The 14,688-nt window shown below is 34.7% G+C and overlaps 1 protein-coding gene across 1 annotated transcript in view; it reads left to right on the forward strand.

Moving 5' to 3' along the window:
- The first annotated feature begins 377 nt into the window (after positions 1-377).
- The window catches only part of LOC126754961 (transcription factor SPT20 homolog), a 33,692-nt gene continuing 19,381 nt past the window's right edge, over positions 378-14,688 (forward strand). Inside the window, exon 1 of the mRNA XM_050467194.1 lies at positions 378-737. Within this exon, the coding sequence (XP_050323151.1) occupies positions 733-737 (5 nt within the window). The 5' untranslated portion in view covers positions 378-732. The remainder of the gene's footprint in view (positions 738-14,688) is intronic.

Raw genomic sequence — 14,688 nt, forward strand, 5'->3', positions numbered from 1 at the left:
TGATATAATTTTTTCACACATAATTCACTTCTAACACCCGCCAATGAACACAACTACAATTAAAACTCATTAATAAAATATGCTCCATGAGATGTGAGCGAAGCAGACATATATCACTCAAATATTTGAGTGCAACTTTTGAATAATTTGTACAAAATCCAGCACGAAATTCAAACATCATCGCGAGCGCCGAACGCTGACCCGGCAACATAAAATTGTATGTGACATGCTGCAAAACCGAAACTTCCACTCAAAATTCCACTCAAGAGCGCAAGCGCTAAGCTGTCTTTTGCGCTTATTCCACACGCTCCGCAATTTTACGGTATAAAATAAAAGTTTTTCAAAGAAAGTAAGTCATTTAAGTATTTGAGCTCGCGCGTTGAAAACAAAAGTGCAAAGCTAACGGACCACGGCACAAGCATTAACGGTTTAGTGTACCACAAGAAACGAAGCAATCGCAGTGTTACTTGCATACAAATAGCATAAAGCAATCAAAGCAACAACAAAAGTGAGAATTTCGTTGTTGAAAAGTTACAAGAATTTAAAAATAAAAATTAAAAAACAGTTGAATAAACGTGCCTTACAATACAATACATACAAAAACAATACGTTTTCCGGTTCTTTAAAGACCCAAGAGCGCTCCAAGGAACGGAAAAGGCCAGCGCTTCAGTTCGCCTTAGTGGATACGCAGCCTTTGTTAGCCCGAAATTTTGGAATAAATCACGAACAACAATGCAGTAAGTGTGAATTATTTATGCAGTTAACAAACCGCCAGCGAAAAATAACAAATACAACAAATGAATGAACTAAAGAAATACAACAGTGCAGCGTCTCCCAAATAAAGTTAAGAAAACTCCTTTGTGATTTTTCTGCAAAACACACACACACATACAAGTTGTTAGAGCTTTTGTATGTATGTATGTTTGTGTGGCAAAACTACAACTGTGGCGTTTGTTTGGCGTGGTGGCAAAATCGCTATTGTGATTACGTCTTCGAAGCGCGACTTGCGACTTTGATTGTGTCTGAGGTTGTTGCAAAGTCAATTGTTGCCGCTGATTTTTGTGAGTCATGACAGACCCAAGAGCAGTTACTAATTGTCGGTTATTGTCTGCTTTTCATGGCTGCTGTGCCCTGTTGAGTTTGCACTTTTGTTCAGCCATACACATTGATGCTGTTCTTATGGCTAGTGTTGTTGTTGTTGTTTTTGTTACTATTAGTGGCAGTCGTTGCGTCGATGACGATGCTGTTAGCACCGGTGGCAGCTGACATGCCTGCCTATGACCTGCACTGCCCGCCTACTTATTTAATTGGCTATAAACTCATACATACATATATACCTATATCTGGCAATCAATCTCTCAGTCAGACAGACAACCTACATTAGTCACAAATTGCATTCTGTCTAATTGTTCGCTTTTTGGAGGCAATGTAGGTTTTTTGGATTTAATTCAAGTGATTAGCTTCGTCAATTTGCTTGGATGATTATTGTGAGCATATTTGCATTTTATTGACTGCAGGGCGTCATTGTATTTTCACAATGCTGTTCTAATATTGGCCCCAAGAAATATTGCATTTATTTAAATTTTATTGGGTGGGGTTATGACTACGATTAATTATTCTTTTAAATTTCGCTTGGCAGATTTTCGGAAAATATTAAATAACAAAATTAAGTGTAAAAACTTATATTTTTGAAAATGTATAAAAATTGTAGGATATCAAGGCTTAAAAACTCAAACTTTAGATATCTACGTAGGTAGGTAGGAGTGCAGCCCTGTTGTCTTTCGGGATCAATTAGCACTGGCTTTGCCATTTTGATGCACTATTCGTAGACCTTTTATATTTGTTATCAAGTTTCACCTTCTCTTTCAACCATTTTGAGGTTTCGATGAAGCTACTTATGTCCGATATGCTTTTTGTAGACATCCATTCAAGGTTTGGATATCTAAGTCTAATCGATCCAATATTATAATTAATTAATTAGTACTGATTTTTGTATGATGTTTGAGGTAGTCGATAAAGATTATTTCTGGAAATGACCAAAACATATAGGCATAATTCACTCACTGTTTTCGTCCGCTTTGGACGAGCTTCATCATGCAACAACCATTTAGCGGATGTAATGATGTGTGCATGCTTCATCCATCATCGAGAGACGCATAAACTTATTCTTATTGCGTTTGATCCATATCAAATCATCCTTTATAAGTCGAACATTTGTAAAAATTCCTTAATGATATGACCTATGCAATCCTTTCAGGCGCTTAATTTTATTGTGCGGTCAGCTAATCCAATTCTACGAGCTTTCGCCACATTTTCTGGCGTCACTGCCTTTTGGGGTTATCCTGAAAGGACATCTAACTTGTGCTGTTATAGTTATGATGAAATTTAACAAACCAGTATTTATTTGACCATTGAATATACTGAGAAATATTTATTGCTTTGCATCAACTTGTCAATTCTCCAAAAACCTCAAAACACGACATATTAGAACTTTGGCATGACATTTTGAGGTATCGACAGATTTCCCATTAAAATTATATGGAAATTTCAAATTAGTCTACAATTTTTATAAACAATGCTCTAATGGTCAGTCAGTATGTGTTAAACAAATTTGGGAGAGAATTATCCGAACATCCCTTGGAATCCCATCCAAAGTCAAAAGATCAAGGCTTACTCGTTAGACAATAGCTTTTTCCAGTTATCGTGGTCAGTTATGGAAAAACGCGTTTTTTTATGAAAAATAATTTATAAATAATTTCTTTTTGTAAAATAAAACTCATTATTTTGACAAATTATCAGAATTGCAAAAGGATCGGTGTAGTTTTAAATTTATCAGCATGTGAGCATTTATGTTATGCACCGATTTTAAAAACGTAAATTGTGGTGAAAACGCTTCAAACTGACTTAAAGCGTCCCTAAGACAGCTATAACAAGAAACAAATACAAAACATTCTTTACAGGCATTTCGATCGGTCAGTTCGAATGCAGCTAGGTTCTATAATGACTCGATCTGAACAATTTATTCATGAGTTGCACCATTGTCGTGGACAATAACTCAGGTTTGATGAAAATATCTCGTCAAATTAAATGAATTGCCATACAAGCAGTTTATTTCTATCGTTCAGTTTGTATGGCTATATACCATATGCTATAGTGAACAAAACTGTGCGACCGTGTGAACAAATGCACAGCTTCTTGGTGACAAATGGATGGGTGCAAAATTTCAGATCGATATCTCAAATATTGAGGGACTAATTCGTATATATACAGACGGAAGGCCATGGCTATATCGACTAATCTAAGTCTATCGTCTACACTCTATATAATTTAGAGGGTCTCTGAGGTTACCTTTTGTGTATAAATTGTGGTAAACTTAATATACACTATCCAAGGTATAGTTGTAACTACGTCCATTTTTCTCAAATAAACTTTGTCACGATATTTAGAAGTACAAGGTGTGTTCCAAAGTAAACCGGACTTTAACAAATCAATTTATTTTATTCAAAATAGCCTCCTTTTGCTTCAATACAGCTTTTTGCACGGACCAAAAGCATGCGAACGAGTGTTTTAGCTCGTTGGCCGGTATGGCCGCCAGTATGCCGGTGCAAGCCTTTTGAATGGCCTCTACGTCTGCATAACGCTTTCCTTTCATGGGAAAATGCATTTTTCCGAAAAGGAAGAACTCGCACGGTGCCATATCAGGTGAATACGGGGAGTAGTTAATGGTTAAAATGTGATTTTTGGTCAAATAATCGGCCACAAGCGAATATGGGATTCTGAACAATTTTTGATCGTCAGTCAATTTGTGCGGAACACCTTTCGTAAGCCCAAATGTTCGGTCAAAAAGCGATAAATCGATGTTCTGGAGATATTCAATTCCATTTCTGTAAATTTAAATGATGATTTCGGCTGATTTTTGATGAATTCATGCACAGTTTCGATGGAATTTCCGGTGATCACGGATTTTGATTGGCCCACATGTTGATCGTCATTTATGTCCTCACGACCACTTTGAAAACGTTGAAAACACTCGTGCACTCTGCTACGGGATAGGCAATCATCGCCATAAACTTCTTTCATCAATTGAAGCGTTTCGGTAAAAGTTTTACCAATTTTAAAACAAAATTTATTGTTGGCTCTTTGTTCGAAGCTCATTTTCGCACCGATAACACAAACATACTGACACTTAAAACGCAATAACTTCACTTCCAATCCATGAAATGTCATGAAATTCTCACTGGACAATCGATAAAGATAGCAGATTCTAACGCACCAGTCGGCATATAGATGGCGCCACCAGGGGGCGCTAGATTCAAAAAGTCTTGTTTACTTTGGAATTCACCTTGTAATATTTATTAAAACTTCCAATAATGCACGAATTTTGTTTTTTAGTACTGCTTTTTAAAATACTTTTAATACAAAACAAATAATAACGATCTTTATTTGCATTAAATGTCTTTCGACGGTGTCTTCATTTAATAACTGGACGGAGGAGTATAAGCCCTATATAATTATTGATATATAATTAATGATTAATTAATCAATTTCTTTTGATCCTTTTATTGGGGGTGTTTTCTACGTGGCGGGTCCCAAACTCAGCGCACCACCCTGGGGAGGGATAATTCGCCTCTCACTTTAGCTCGCCTTCAAACTGATATTTTTCCGCTACCCAGAGGATACTTGGTGTAAGATCGGTAGTAGTGAGCTGCTGGAGCCATATGCAAAAGAATCGTTTGTGGCCACTTCCAAGTGAATGGCGCTAGAGAACTTTCCTGACCTTCTACACATGGCTCTCTCAAATTTACAAAAAAAAAATTACGCTGATTACAGATGATGCAACTCTCAACTTCGCATAGAGATCTCATATAACAAATTTCATACAGTTAGACAATGTTGGAGAAGTGTGCATGGTACACACTCCTAACTAGTCTAATGTATTTTGTCATTTCAAACCTTCACGGTGGTAATAAGTTTAATAAAGTATTTTTAAATTTCGAATGCGCACGAGCTGACCACATCCTTAATCTATTATGATTAAGTTAAAATTGCCTCTTTGTTTCTACAACATTTGATTGACTGCTTTCAACTTGATTAGTTTAAAATGCTACTCCATACAAAGGCAATAATTGTACCAATGAAGAGACTACGCCAATTTAACGAAACTCATTCTTAAATAGTATTTGTCTGAATAACTTTTGTTCCACCTCTATTGTTCAAATTAATACACCTTTTCTATGAATAGTGATTTTCAAATTCAATATTCCTGCCCATTCGTTCGCCATTCATTAAAACCGCAAATCTTTAATTTACTTAATACTTCAGATTTAATGAAAAAATATTGAAATACACTGAAAGCGCACCAACAATAAGCACAATATTGCGAGTACATAACCTTACCATTAAACGTACTGAGGTCCAGGTAATCGGTTACCTATTATTGCGCACTTATTTTGGTTGGCAACTAAAATGTGCCTGCACCCGATAAAAGAAAAGAAAAAATGTAATTGTTGGTATGTGTACGTGTGTGTGTGTGTTGATACCAGTTCATAAACGACCTTCAATTTGATGCCAAATATGCGTGCAAAAAGTGTTGGGTCATAACTGTTTGTTTTTATTTTTGTTATTGCATTGGAAATTGGGTTAAACATTTGTGCACGTCTAATGGCGCTTACACAAACAATGATAGACACTTTGGCGATTGTAACGGAAAATAAATTGTTGTAAAGTGTTTACGCTTATGGAGCCATAATATGCAATAGTTTTTTATATTGCGCAATATTTGTAATATATTTTAATGCCACTTTTTGTTTTTGCATTTTTGAGCAAAATATTGGTTGGTTTTTGTATTTTTTTTTAATTTTTGAATATTTGTATACTCTTGCAACCAGTTGCTACAGAGTATAATAGTTCTGTTCAGCTAACGGTTGTACGTATTACCTAAAAGTTATCGAGATAGATATAGGATATATATATATATAAGTGATCAGGATGACGAGAAAAGTTGTATGTCGACTGTCCGTCCGTCCGTCCGTGCAAGCTGTAACTTGAGTAGAAATTGAGATATCTTGATGAAAAATGGTATGCAGGTTTCTTAGTATAAAAAAAAGTTCGAGTTCGTAGATATGCGTAATCGGACCAGCGCCACGCCCTCAAATCGCAATTAATCGAAATCACATAAAGGGTCATAACTAAGCACCAAATTAAGATATAAAGGTGTAACTTGGTACAGTGGATCGCAGTAGCATGGAGCATCTACGAACAATTTTTTGAAAAAGTGTGGCGTGCCTAAAATAGATAAATTTAAGCGAAAACTTGGCCTAGCCTCTATATAACTAATATCATGATTTTCGAATATCGGGCTGACTTTAGTCTACATGATTGGCTTTGCAATTTAAAGAATTTCCCTGGCTTTGCTTCTTGCAAATTGCAAGAGTATAAAATGTTCGGTGCACCAAACTTAGCCCTTCCTTACTTGTTAAAATTTGCTTTTTTTTCCTATATTCGTTTGATCTACTAATCAAAAATTTAAGAAGAAGTAAGGATCGGAATCCAAGCAATTATTCAACATAAGATTTGTTAGAAAAACATAAATCATTATTTCATACCTACAAGTATATTAATAAAAATTATCCCTGAGGTTCATTAAGGTACCTCCCACACAACAATTCTCAGTTATCTATTTATTAATAACAAGATACGTACAACATAATTTTTTATCCAAGACGTGTGTGTGTTATTGCATTCAATTTCAATGATTTCATAACGTTGCCCAAACGAAGTTTTTCCATTTTCCATTCGACCGCGGTCAAGGTAAATCGTGCTCGCCATTTGAAAGGTGTTTATATAAATTAGATTACATGGCACAAAATCGATTATAAAATTCTGTAATGCTAAAGCGTATATACAGTATAAATGTCAGTTTGTTTTTTTTCCAAGGGTTCCAATGATTCCAACCGTTAGGCTTGCGTTTAAAGAATTCAATTTCATGTTGCTTTCGGCATGTTGATTAACAAATCACAAGCACAAACCTTTAGTCAAAATATAGTCAAGCGCATTAGGGCCTTTAGCGAGCGTACGTGTCGAAAAACATTTCGCTTTATTCTTTCGTCGGATAACAAACGTAATTATGTTTTTGGGGTTAAGTGTTAAGTGGTATCTTTAACTGCATTTTAAGACTAAGTATTAGTAAAAATATTTATTTGGAAAGGCACTACAGCTTATCTCCAAGAGCTCCTCTCAGAAAAGACGTTTTAAAAAACCAAACATATTTCTTTAAAGTATTGTTAAATCTAGTAAAGCAAATTGAAAAATATATTTAAGAAGCTAAAAAGCTGTTTTTGTATGTATTTTCAGTGTCCTTTCATATATTAATATGACGGAAATATAATTAAAATTTCGAAAAATATACTGCTAGATTCTATTATATATATTATTATAAATCAAGTTTAGCTGTATATGTATTTAATGCACATGACTCCAGTAATCAAAAACAAACACGCAAATGAATACCAAAGACCGTCATTACTTTAAATCTCTTTCTAACCCCTTTAAGGGATTCCTGTACAAATGCTGAGACATACCAAAATAAAATATTGATATAGTAGTCATAGCCATTACACCGTCAACGATACACCAGTTGTCTTACACAATGGGGGTGTTGAAATTGGACAAATACTTGGAAATCATATTCGTTTGAAAATAAATTTGTTTCGAATTTTGCTAAAAACTTTCTTGATAAACAGTGCAAACTCTTTACATAATAACAAAACACAAAAACAATCTCACGATCAAACTTATGGCAAATATTTTATTTTTTCCTATGTGAAATTCTGTTATATTTACTGAAAAACTGTATTACTGATGCTGCCTAACCTAACCTAAGTAAATATATAATTTGGTATTTGCTCTTACTTTTGACTTATTTTCCAGAGTGTAATTTGTATTAAATAACAGTAGCGGAGAAAAAGTGGAGCAATAAATATTTGCTGACCACTGGCTAATCACCAAGAGGCGGTATGACAAGTGTTATGCTTTTTCAGTAGTAATTAACGCAATCCTCACGCCGGCATAGTCATTAGCAACATCAATAACTCTCAAAGAAAACTATTTACACTACACTTTTTTTATTTTTGGATTAATTATACAATTTTTCCGAAGGCATATTTCGCAACGGCGCACTATTTTACGCAGTATTCGGCCCGAGTAGGTCAGCATGAACGGTAATTTAATCTAAAACCAACGAAATGGTTTATATAACAAATGTTGTGTAGCAGTAGCCAATATGTGGCAGAAGTTGGAGGCAATAAAAAGCGACATGCTTGCGCGCAGCTAACACATTATTCGAATAATAGTAATAAAAGGCAGCAGTTGTAGCAACCAAGTCACGCCTCAGATGCTTGTCGAGCCTATCTAGAAAATCATACGTACCTGCCTTCGTATGTACATATATGAATAGATGCAGGAGCAAATTATAGGTAACTATGTGCAAGCATCGACGCGCTGCGTAAGCTTGACAGTTTTCAATTGAAAGTGATCACTTGCGTTCACGCAACGGTTGAGTTCAATTTCGTTGCTCTAATGCCACAAAGTTGTCTTTCAAATCCTGCACATGTGCGTATATGTATCACAATAATAAGAAACCGCTTGCAACATTACATGCATTGCTACATGCATATTTATGTGCTCGTAGACGGGTATGTGTGCGTTTGCAAGATGCTTGAAGATAAGTGCCGCACGTATTGGTTTGCAATACACAATTATTGTACATACAGATTTCTATAAATATTGGGGTATATACCCAGCAGTGCAGTTAACTTGTTATATACTTAAAGTCACGCCCGCCTGCAAAATTGATTTTTAAACAACCAATGGAGAAACAGCTATATAAAATTATATAAAACAGTCTTTATCGGACCAGTTCATATTCAGGGTAGTAATATCAGTTATAAATTAATATTTCAATTCATCGAGAAAATCTTTTACAGGAAAGCAATAAAATATGTATCAGCCATTCCGAGGCAAACGATTATTTGAAGGATCCTCTATTTTTCGCTTAAAGTCAAAATTGATACAACCAAGGAGAGAAACAGCTATAGAAATTATATAAAACAAATGCTCTCCTTTCATATATTGCTAAATGATATTTATAATTATAATATTACTACCATCTATATGATTTCTATTAGTTGGATTATAACTATTAGTTAATGAGATATAGCATTTTTATGAAGCAACTTGTGTTAGTTTTTAAAAAAATGGATCATAAGGCATTTCGAGTGTTAATAAAACATTGCTTTTTGAGGGAAAATACTGTTGAATTTGGGCTCAGGGAAATCCACCGATGAAAAGATATTTGCTAAGCTTAAAGAGGCGAAAGCTCTGTGCAAAGTAGGTGCCTCGCAAGTTCATAATCCAACAAAAACAACGAATAACTGATTCTGAAAAGTGTTTAAGTGCCGGAATAAAGCCGACATTTTTCGTCAGTGATAGAAACATAGCTCCATCATTTCCCACTGTTCTCAGGCGGGGAAAAACGAAAAAGGCGGCGGCAAAGGTTATGACATCAGTCTTTTGGGATGCACGTGGTATAATACCTACTCAACGACTGATTACTGAGCCAATTATAATCTATTTTACTGCGTATTTGGTTGTAGTTCTTTTCTACTATTCCAAATACTTAGCAATAGTTTTATTTTTGAGGAAGAATCTGTTTAAAATTGTACGCATATATTCAAATGATTCCTACAAACATTAATTTTGAACAAATGCTTATGATTTAAATATAATTTTAGTATTTATGAGTTGTATTAAATTTTGACATAAAGAGATAAAAGGTATCCTATGTCCTTACCCTGGTTCTAAGCAACTTCTCCACCAATTTTCAGCCAAATCGGTTTAGCCGTTATAAATGGTGTAACTAACACAACTTTCTTTTATATATGTATATAGATTGAATAACCTAATTTATTACTTAAGAACGAACAACTCTGTCCACATTATGAAAACTTGTCTACAGATGTCGCCTTTTACTTTGGCATCGTTTTATTTTTTTTGCACTTTTTCGCCAATTTAAGGTTTGAATATTGGATACTGCGATGGTAGCGCAATCTATTGGATCCACTGTAAAACATTCCAAAATTAGCAATTAATTACAAATGAAAAATTAATTTAAAAAAAAATTTTCCAGTGGACCAAATTGTTAATCTAAACCATCTTTGAATCTCCTTAAACACACACAAAAAATTTCATCAAAATCGGTCCTGCCGTTTAGGAGCAGTACAATTACAAACACACGGTCAGAAGATTTATATATATAAAGATTATAAGATAATAATATTTATTATACTTTATGAGTTTCTGGACGTAAGGAGGCAAAATTAACACTCATAGTTTCAGAGCAGTAGAAGCATGGTCGCTTCAACTACGCTAGATCTAGATCACTAGTCTCTCTCACAAAAATCAGTCTAAGGATGCACAGAAAAGTCTAAATTTAAACTTGAAATTCTTTAATTAATTTTATCAATTATTCTTATCAACTTTTCTTAAAAAATTCTTATCAACTATTTGTGTACCCTGAACAGGGTATAAAAGTTTGTCAATTACCGTAGTTTGTAACACACAGAAAGAAACGTCCGAGACCCTATAAAATGTATATATGTAGAAATGATCATAGCGACGAAAACAAGTCTCTTAGTTTTTAAGATATCGATCTGAGGTTTTGTGCCCGTCTTTTCCGTCCCAAGAAATTGTCGGAACCGTCGATATTAAACCACTATAGCAAATACATAGCAGTCATACAAACTGAACGATCAAAATCCAGGACTTGTGTGGAATTTTATTTGACAAAATATCTTCAAGAACTCTACATTCTCCTAAGCAATACTTAAATTGGACCACTATGGTATATAGCTGCCATACAAACTAACCGATCAAACTGCAGTTCTTTTATGGAAACTTTTTTATTTGAGAAGGGTATTCCAGCTACAATGGGTGAACATTAATCTTTATGCATTCCATAATCATTTTGATCTATTGGAACTAAAAGACAGACAATTTCATATTTTTAGAATGCAAACTGATGCAATTTCGTCACATTGTAATAGAACTAAACTAAAATTGCTCATACTACGTCGCCATCACTCTGCTGGGTATGCATTACTTGTAAATCTAAGCGGCGTAATTTATTTACAAACTGTTGCGCAGCTTTTTTGCAGACATGCGTAACACAGCGCCACCGCCTATTCAACTTTTTGGCTTTTTACTTTGTTGCAGTGAGACCGTATCACATTTAACCTAAACGCTGAGGCGTTGTTGCAGCCCCTTAAAGTGGTTTCAGCGCACTCTTGGCTCAAACGACGCATTCATATGCAAGTGCCAGTCGCCATTCACCACCTGTCAAGAGTGGCAGTATGTGTGTGTATGTGTGTACCACACTGCCATTCGGCGCTGCTTTGATTTTGTTTTCATTTATGTTCGAGGTACTTACTCCCCTACACCGCCCGCTGTAGTGATTGAGCACGCACTTGCGGCGGCTAAAATATCAATGCAACATAATATTGTGACTTGATTTCATGCAACACATGCGTGGCATAAAATAACAAGCTATGAACATGTGAAAGACAATGCGCAAAGTAAACAAAAACCGAGCAATTGGAAGAAATATGGCGAAAAAAGAGAAAGAGTTGCCATGCAACTGGCAAGACAACCAATTCAAAGGCAATTTGCCCTCTTTAAACAAACATTTTTAACAATTACGGCTTTGGTCTTTTTGTTTTCATACAAACATATGTATCTATGCGCACTAACTGTTATTTTGCAGTCTCACTGCTTTTTCACTCGGCTGTTTTCTTCGGCCATGTATAATATGTTGCAAGCTTTTCGAAAGGCGTTTTCAAGTTTATTTTTGTATTTTATTGTTTTTATTTTTCTGAGAAGTTTACAAAGTTGATTTATATAGTTAATTATTGCACTGCTATTATGCCTGGTGTGATTTTCTTGCCCCATTTGGCAGAAATGGGATGGCTCCAATTGTGTTTCTTTTAATTTGTAATCGCTCACTTCGGGTCTTTTTCTCTGTAATCTATTTTAATCAGTATTTTCCCGTGCAAATTATATATATAGTGCTGCCACTTAAAGGCATTTAAACATGCATTGTTGTATTTGTGTTAATGTGCCAGTAAACTCCTTTGCAATTTTGGCCTCCACAACTTTTTTGACCCGAAAAATGCGGTGTCTTTACAATGAAGAAACTCGTAAGGCCTTTTTACCATTTCAAGTACCATAATAAGCAATAATTGGAAGCGCCATAAAAATAAGGTAATTTTTTAAGTGTGATTATTAATTTTAACAGTGGCTTACATATGTATAGGTACAAAGCGTGAAATCATATTCAATGAGCATTAACTATTAGCAGTTGTGCAATTCGAAATGGCTTTTAAATAATAGTAATTTGCTGGATAAAAGTTTTTTTCATATTTATGGATTTTAATTATTTAAAATTACCCAAACTATCAATTATTTCGTCGGTATGGCGATACTTGCAATGAATTTATTTGTATGAAAACCATAATATACAAAGTTGTTTCAAATTACACCATACAAACAAGAAACTGGCAAAAGTAATACTTGAGACTCGAGGATGTAGTTTGACCACCTAGCAGAAAAACACATTTAAAGAATACAGCACTTACATATATGGACGAAGATTATATTCCAGGTATACCTTATGTTATGATATTCTGTAATTCAGAACTACTCCAACCACGAATATGTGATGTTGGATGAAAAATAAAAGTTTGCTATACTTTTTTCAAAAGATAGTTTGAAAACAAGAAAAAACGTTAACTTCGGCGGCACCGAAGCTAATACACCCTTCACAGGTGCATTTCTTTTAGTAAATATGTGTTCAGTTTGTATGGAAGCTATATGCTATAGTAATCCGATCTGAACAATTTTTTCGGAGATTACATTTTTGCCTTACAAAATAATCTATACCAAATTTGGTGTATATACATTGTCAAATGTGAAAGTTTTCCATACAAGAACTTGATTCCGATCGTTCAGTGTATATGGCAACTATGTGTTATAGTGGTCCGATATCGGCCGTTCCGACAAACAGAAAGAGAAAATGATGTTTGCAAAATTTCAAAAAATTAAAAACTGAGGGATGTCGTATATATAGTCAGAGGACATGGTTAAATTACTCAGCTCAACATCTGATCATTTATATATATATAGGGTCCGACGCTTCTACGTTACAAAATCGTGACAAACTTAATATACCCTGTTCAAAACCCTGCAATCTCGTTTTATTGATTTTATTGAACTCTATTGAAGAGCCAACTTGTTCTCATGAAGGCAAGGGGAAAACGTTGAAAACATCCCTGAGAAAGTTAAGAGAAATTACTATTTATTATTATATATTTATTTCTCATTAAAATAAACATGCGGTATGAATGAGTCTTTATGAAACAAATTGCAATCTGTTTATCTATCTAGTTGTCAATGGTCAAGGCTTATTCGATATAGTCTACGTATAAAGACGTATCAAAATCCCTAGTCGGTCAGCTGATCGTTTTCTGCCAACGCGCTTGAAACAAATTAATTACGCTCATCAGTTGTCAGCGGCTTCTACAGAGCCACGCGGTTGACGGCCATGAAAGTATTTTACAGTTCAAAAAATTTCACTGTTGAAGCAGTTTAAGAATAATCAAAACGACAAACTCTACGCAAAAACTACCAAAAACGCAAAATATATTATTCTAAGGGCTCAACGTAGTCACCAATCAGCTGCTGTAATGGAGTGGTGGGGGGTCTTCTTTAAAGTTGTTACTCCTATTCACAACTGTGAATAAGATGTTAAAACGCCGGTAAACGTGTAACAGAAAGATACTTTAAATAGCGTGGTTCGATTTTACGCCGGAGAGTATTAGATCCACCAACGAGATTCTGGTCCACCACACAAGACAAAAACCACTGAACATATTAAAATAAATATTTCTGGTTTTATAGCTGCAGCTAATAGGCCGCCTGGAAGTCCAGATTGTAGTGCACAAGACTATTGCTTGTAGCCTGCCAAATACCTCGAAAAAATAAAGAGTCGCAAAAATCTTTGGTTCGATCAACGCTGACAAAAGCAGTAGAAATTGTGTGAAAGCGAAAGGCGACCATTTATTATTATTGTTAACTAAAATTTAATCATTTTCATAACGATCTGTCCTTGTTACATTCTATGTTTAGCACAATGCTACACCTACAAACAGATATTTCTTTCCACTTTTTGACGTCTACGGCTAACTCATAAAGTGTTTTGAAATCCGTTATAGTTTTCTTTTTACTTTAACTCATATTATTTAATTTCAGTTTAAAGTCTCCTTCTCTATAATAATGATAAAAAAATTGCATAAATTCTTGTTAAGGTCATATAGAATGAAAAGAAAAACCAATCGCCACGTCGAGTATGGTTTTGGTTGTTGATTTTGTTAGTATTTTATTTCTGCTGTGTTCTGTAATAAAATAATCAACGCAACTGCCAATCATAAATATTAGGCACAACCATGCCACTGAAATGGTGTTAAGCACCTCAAACATATGAAAATAAACATTTCAAATACATTGCTGCGCTGTTAACTAATTGTTCACATATGTATGTATGTATGTATGTACTTGTACTCGCAAATACCCATATAC

Source organism: Bactrocera neohumeralis, chromosome 4 (assembly GCF_024586455.1).
Source record: "Bactrocera neohumeralis isolate Rockhampton chromosome 4, APGP_CSIRO_Bneo_wtdbg2-racon-allhic-juicebox.fasta_v2, whole genome shotgun sequence".
In the NCBI taxonomy this organism is placed as follows: Eukaryota; Metazoa; Arthropoda; class Insecta; order Diptera; family Tephritidae; genus Bactrocera; species Bactrocera neohumeralis.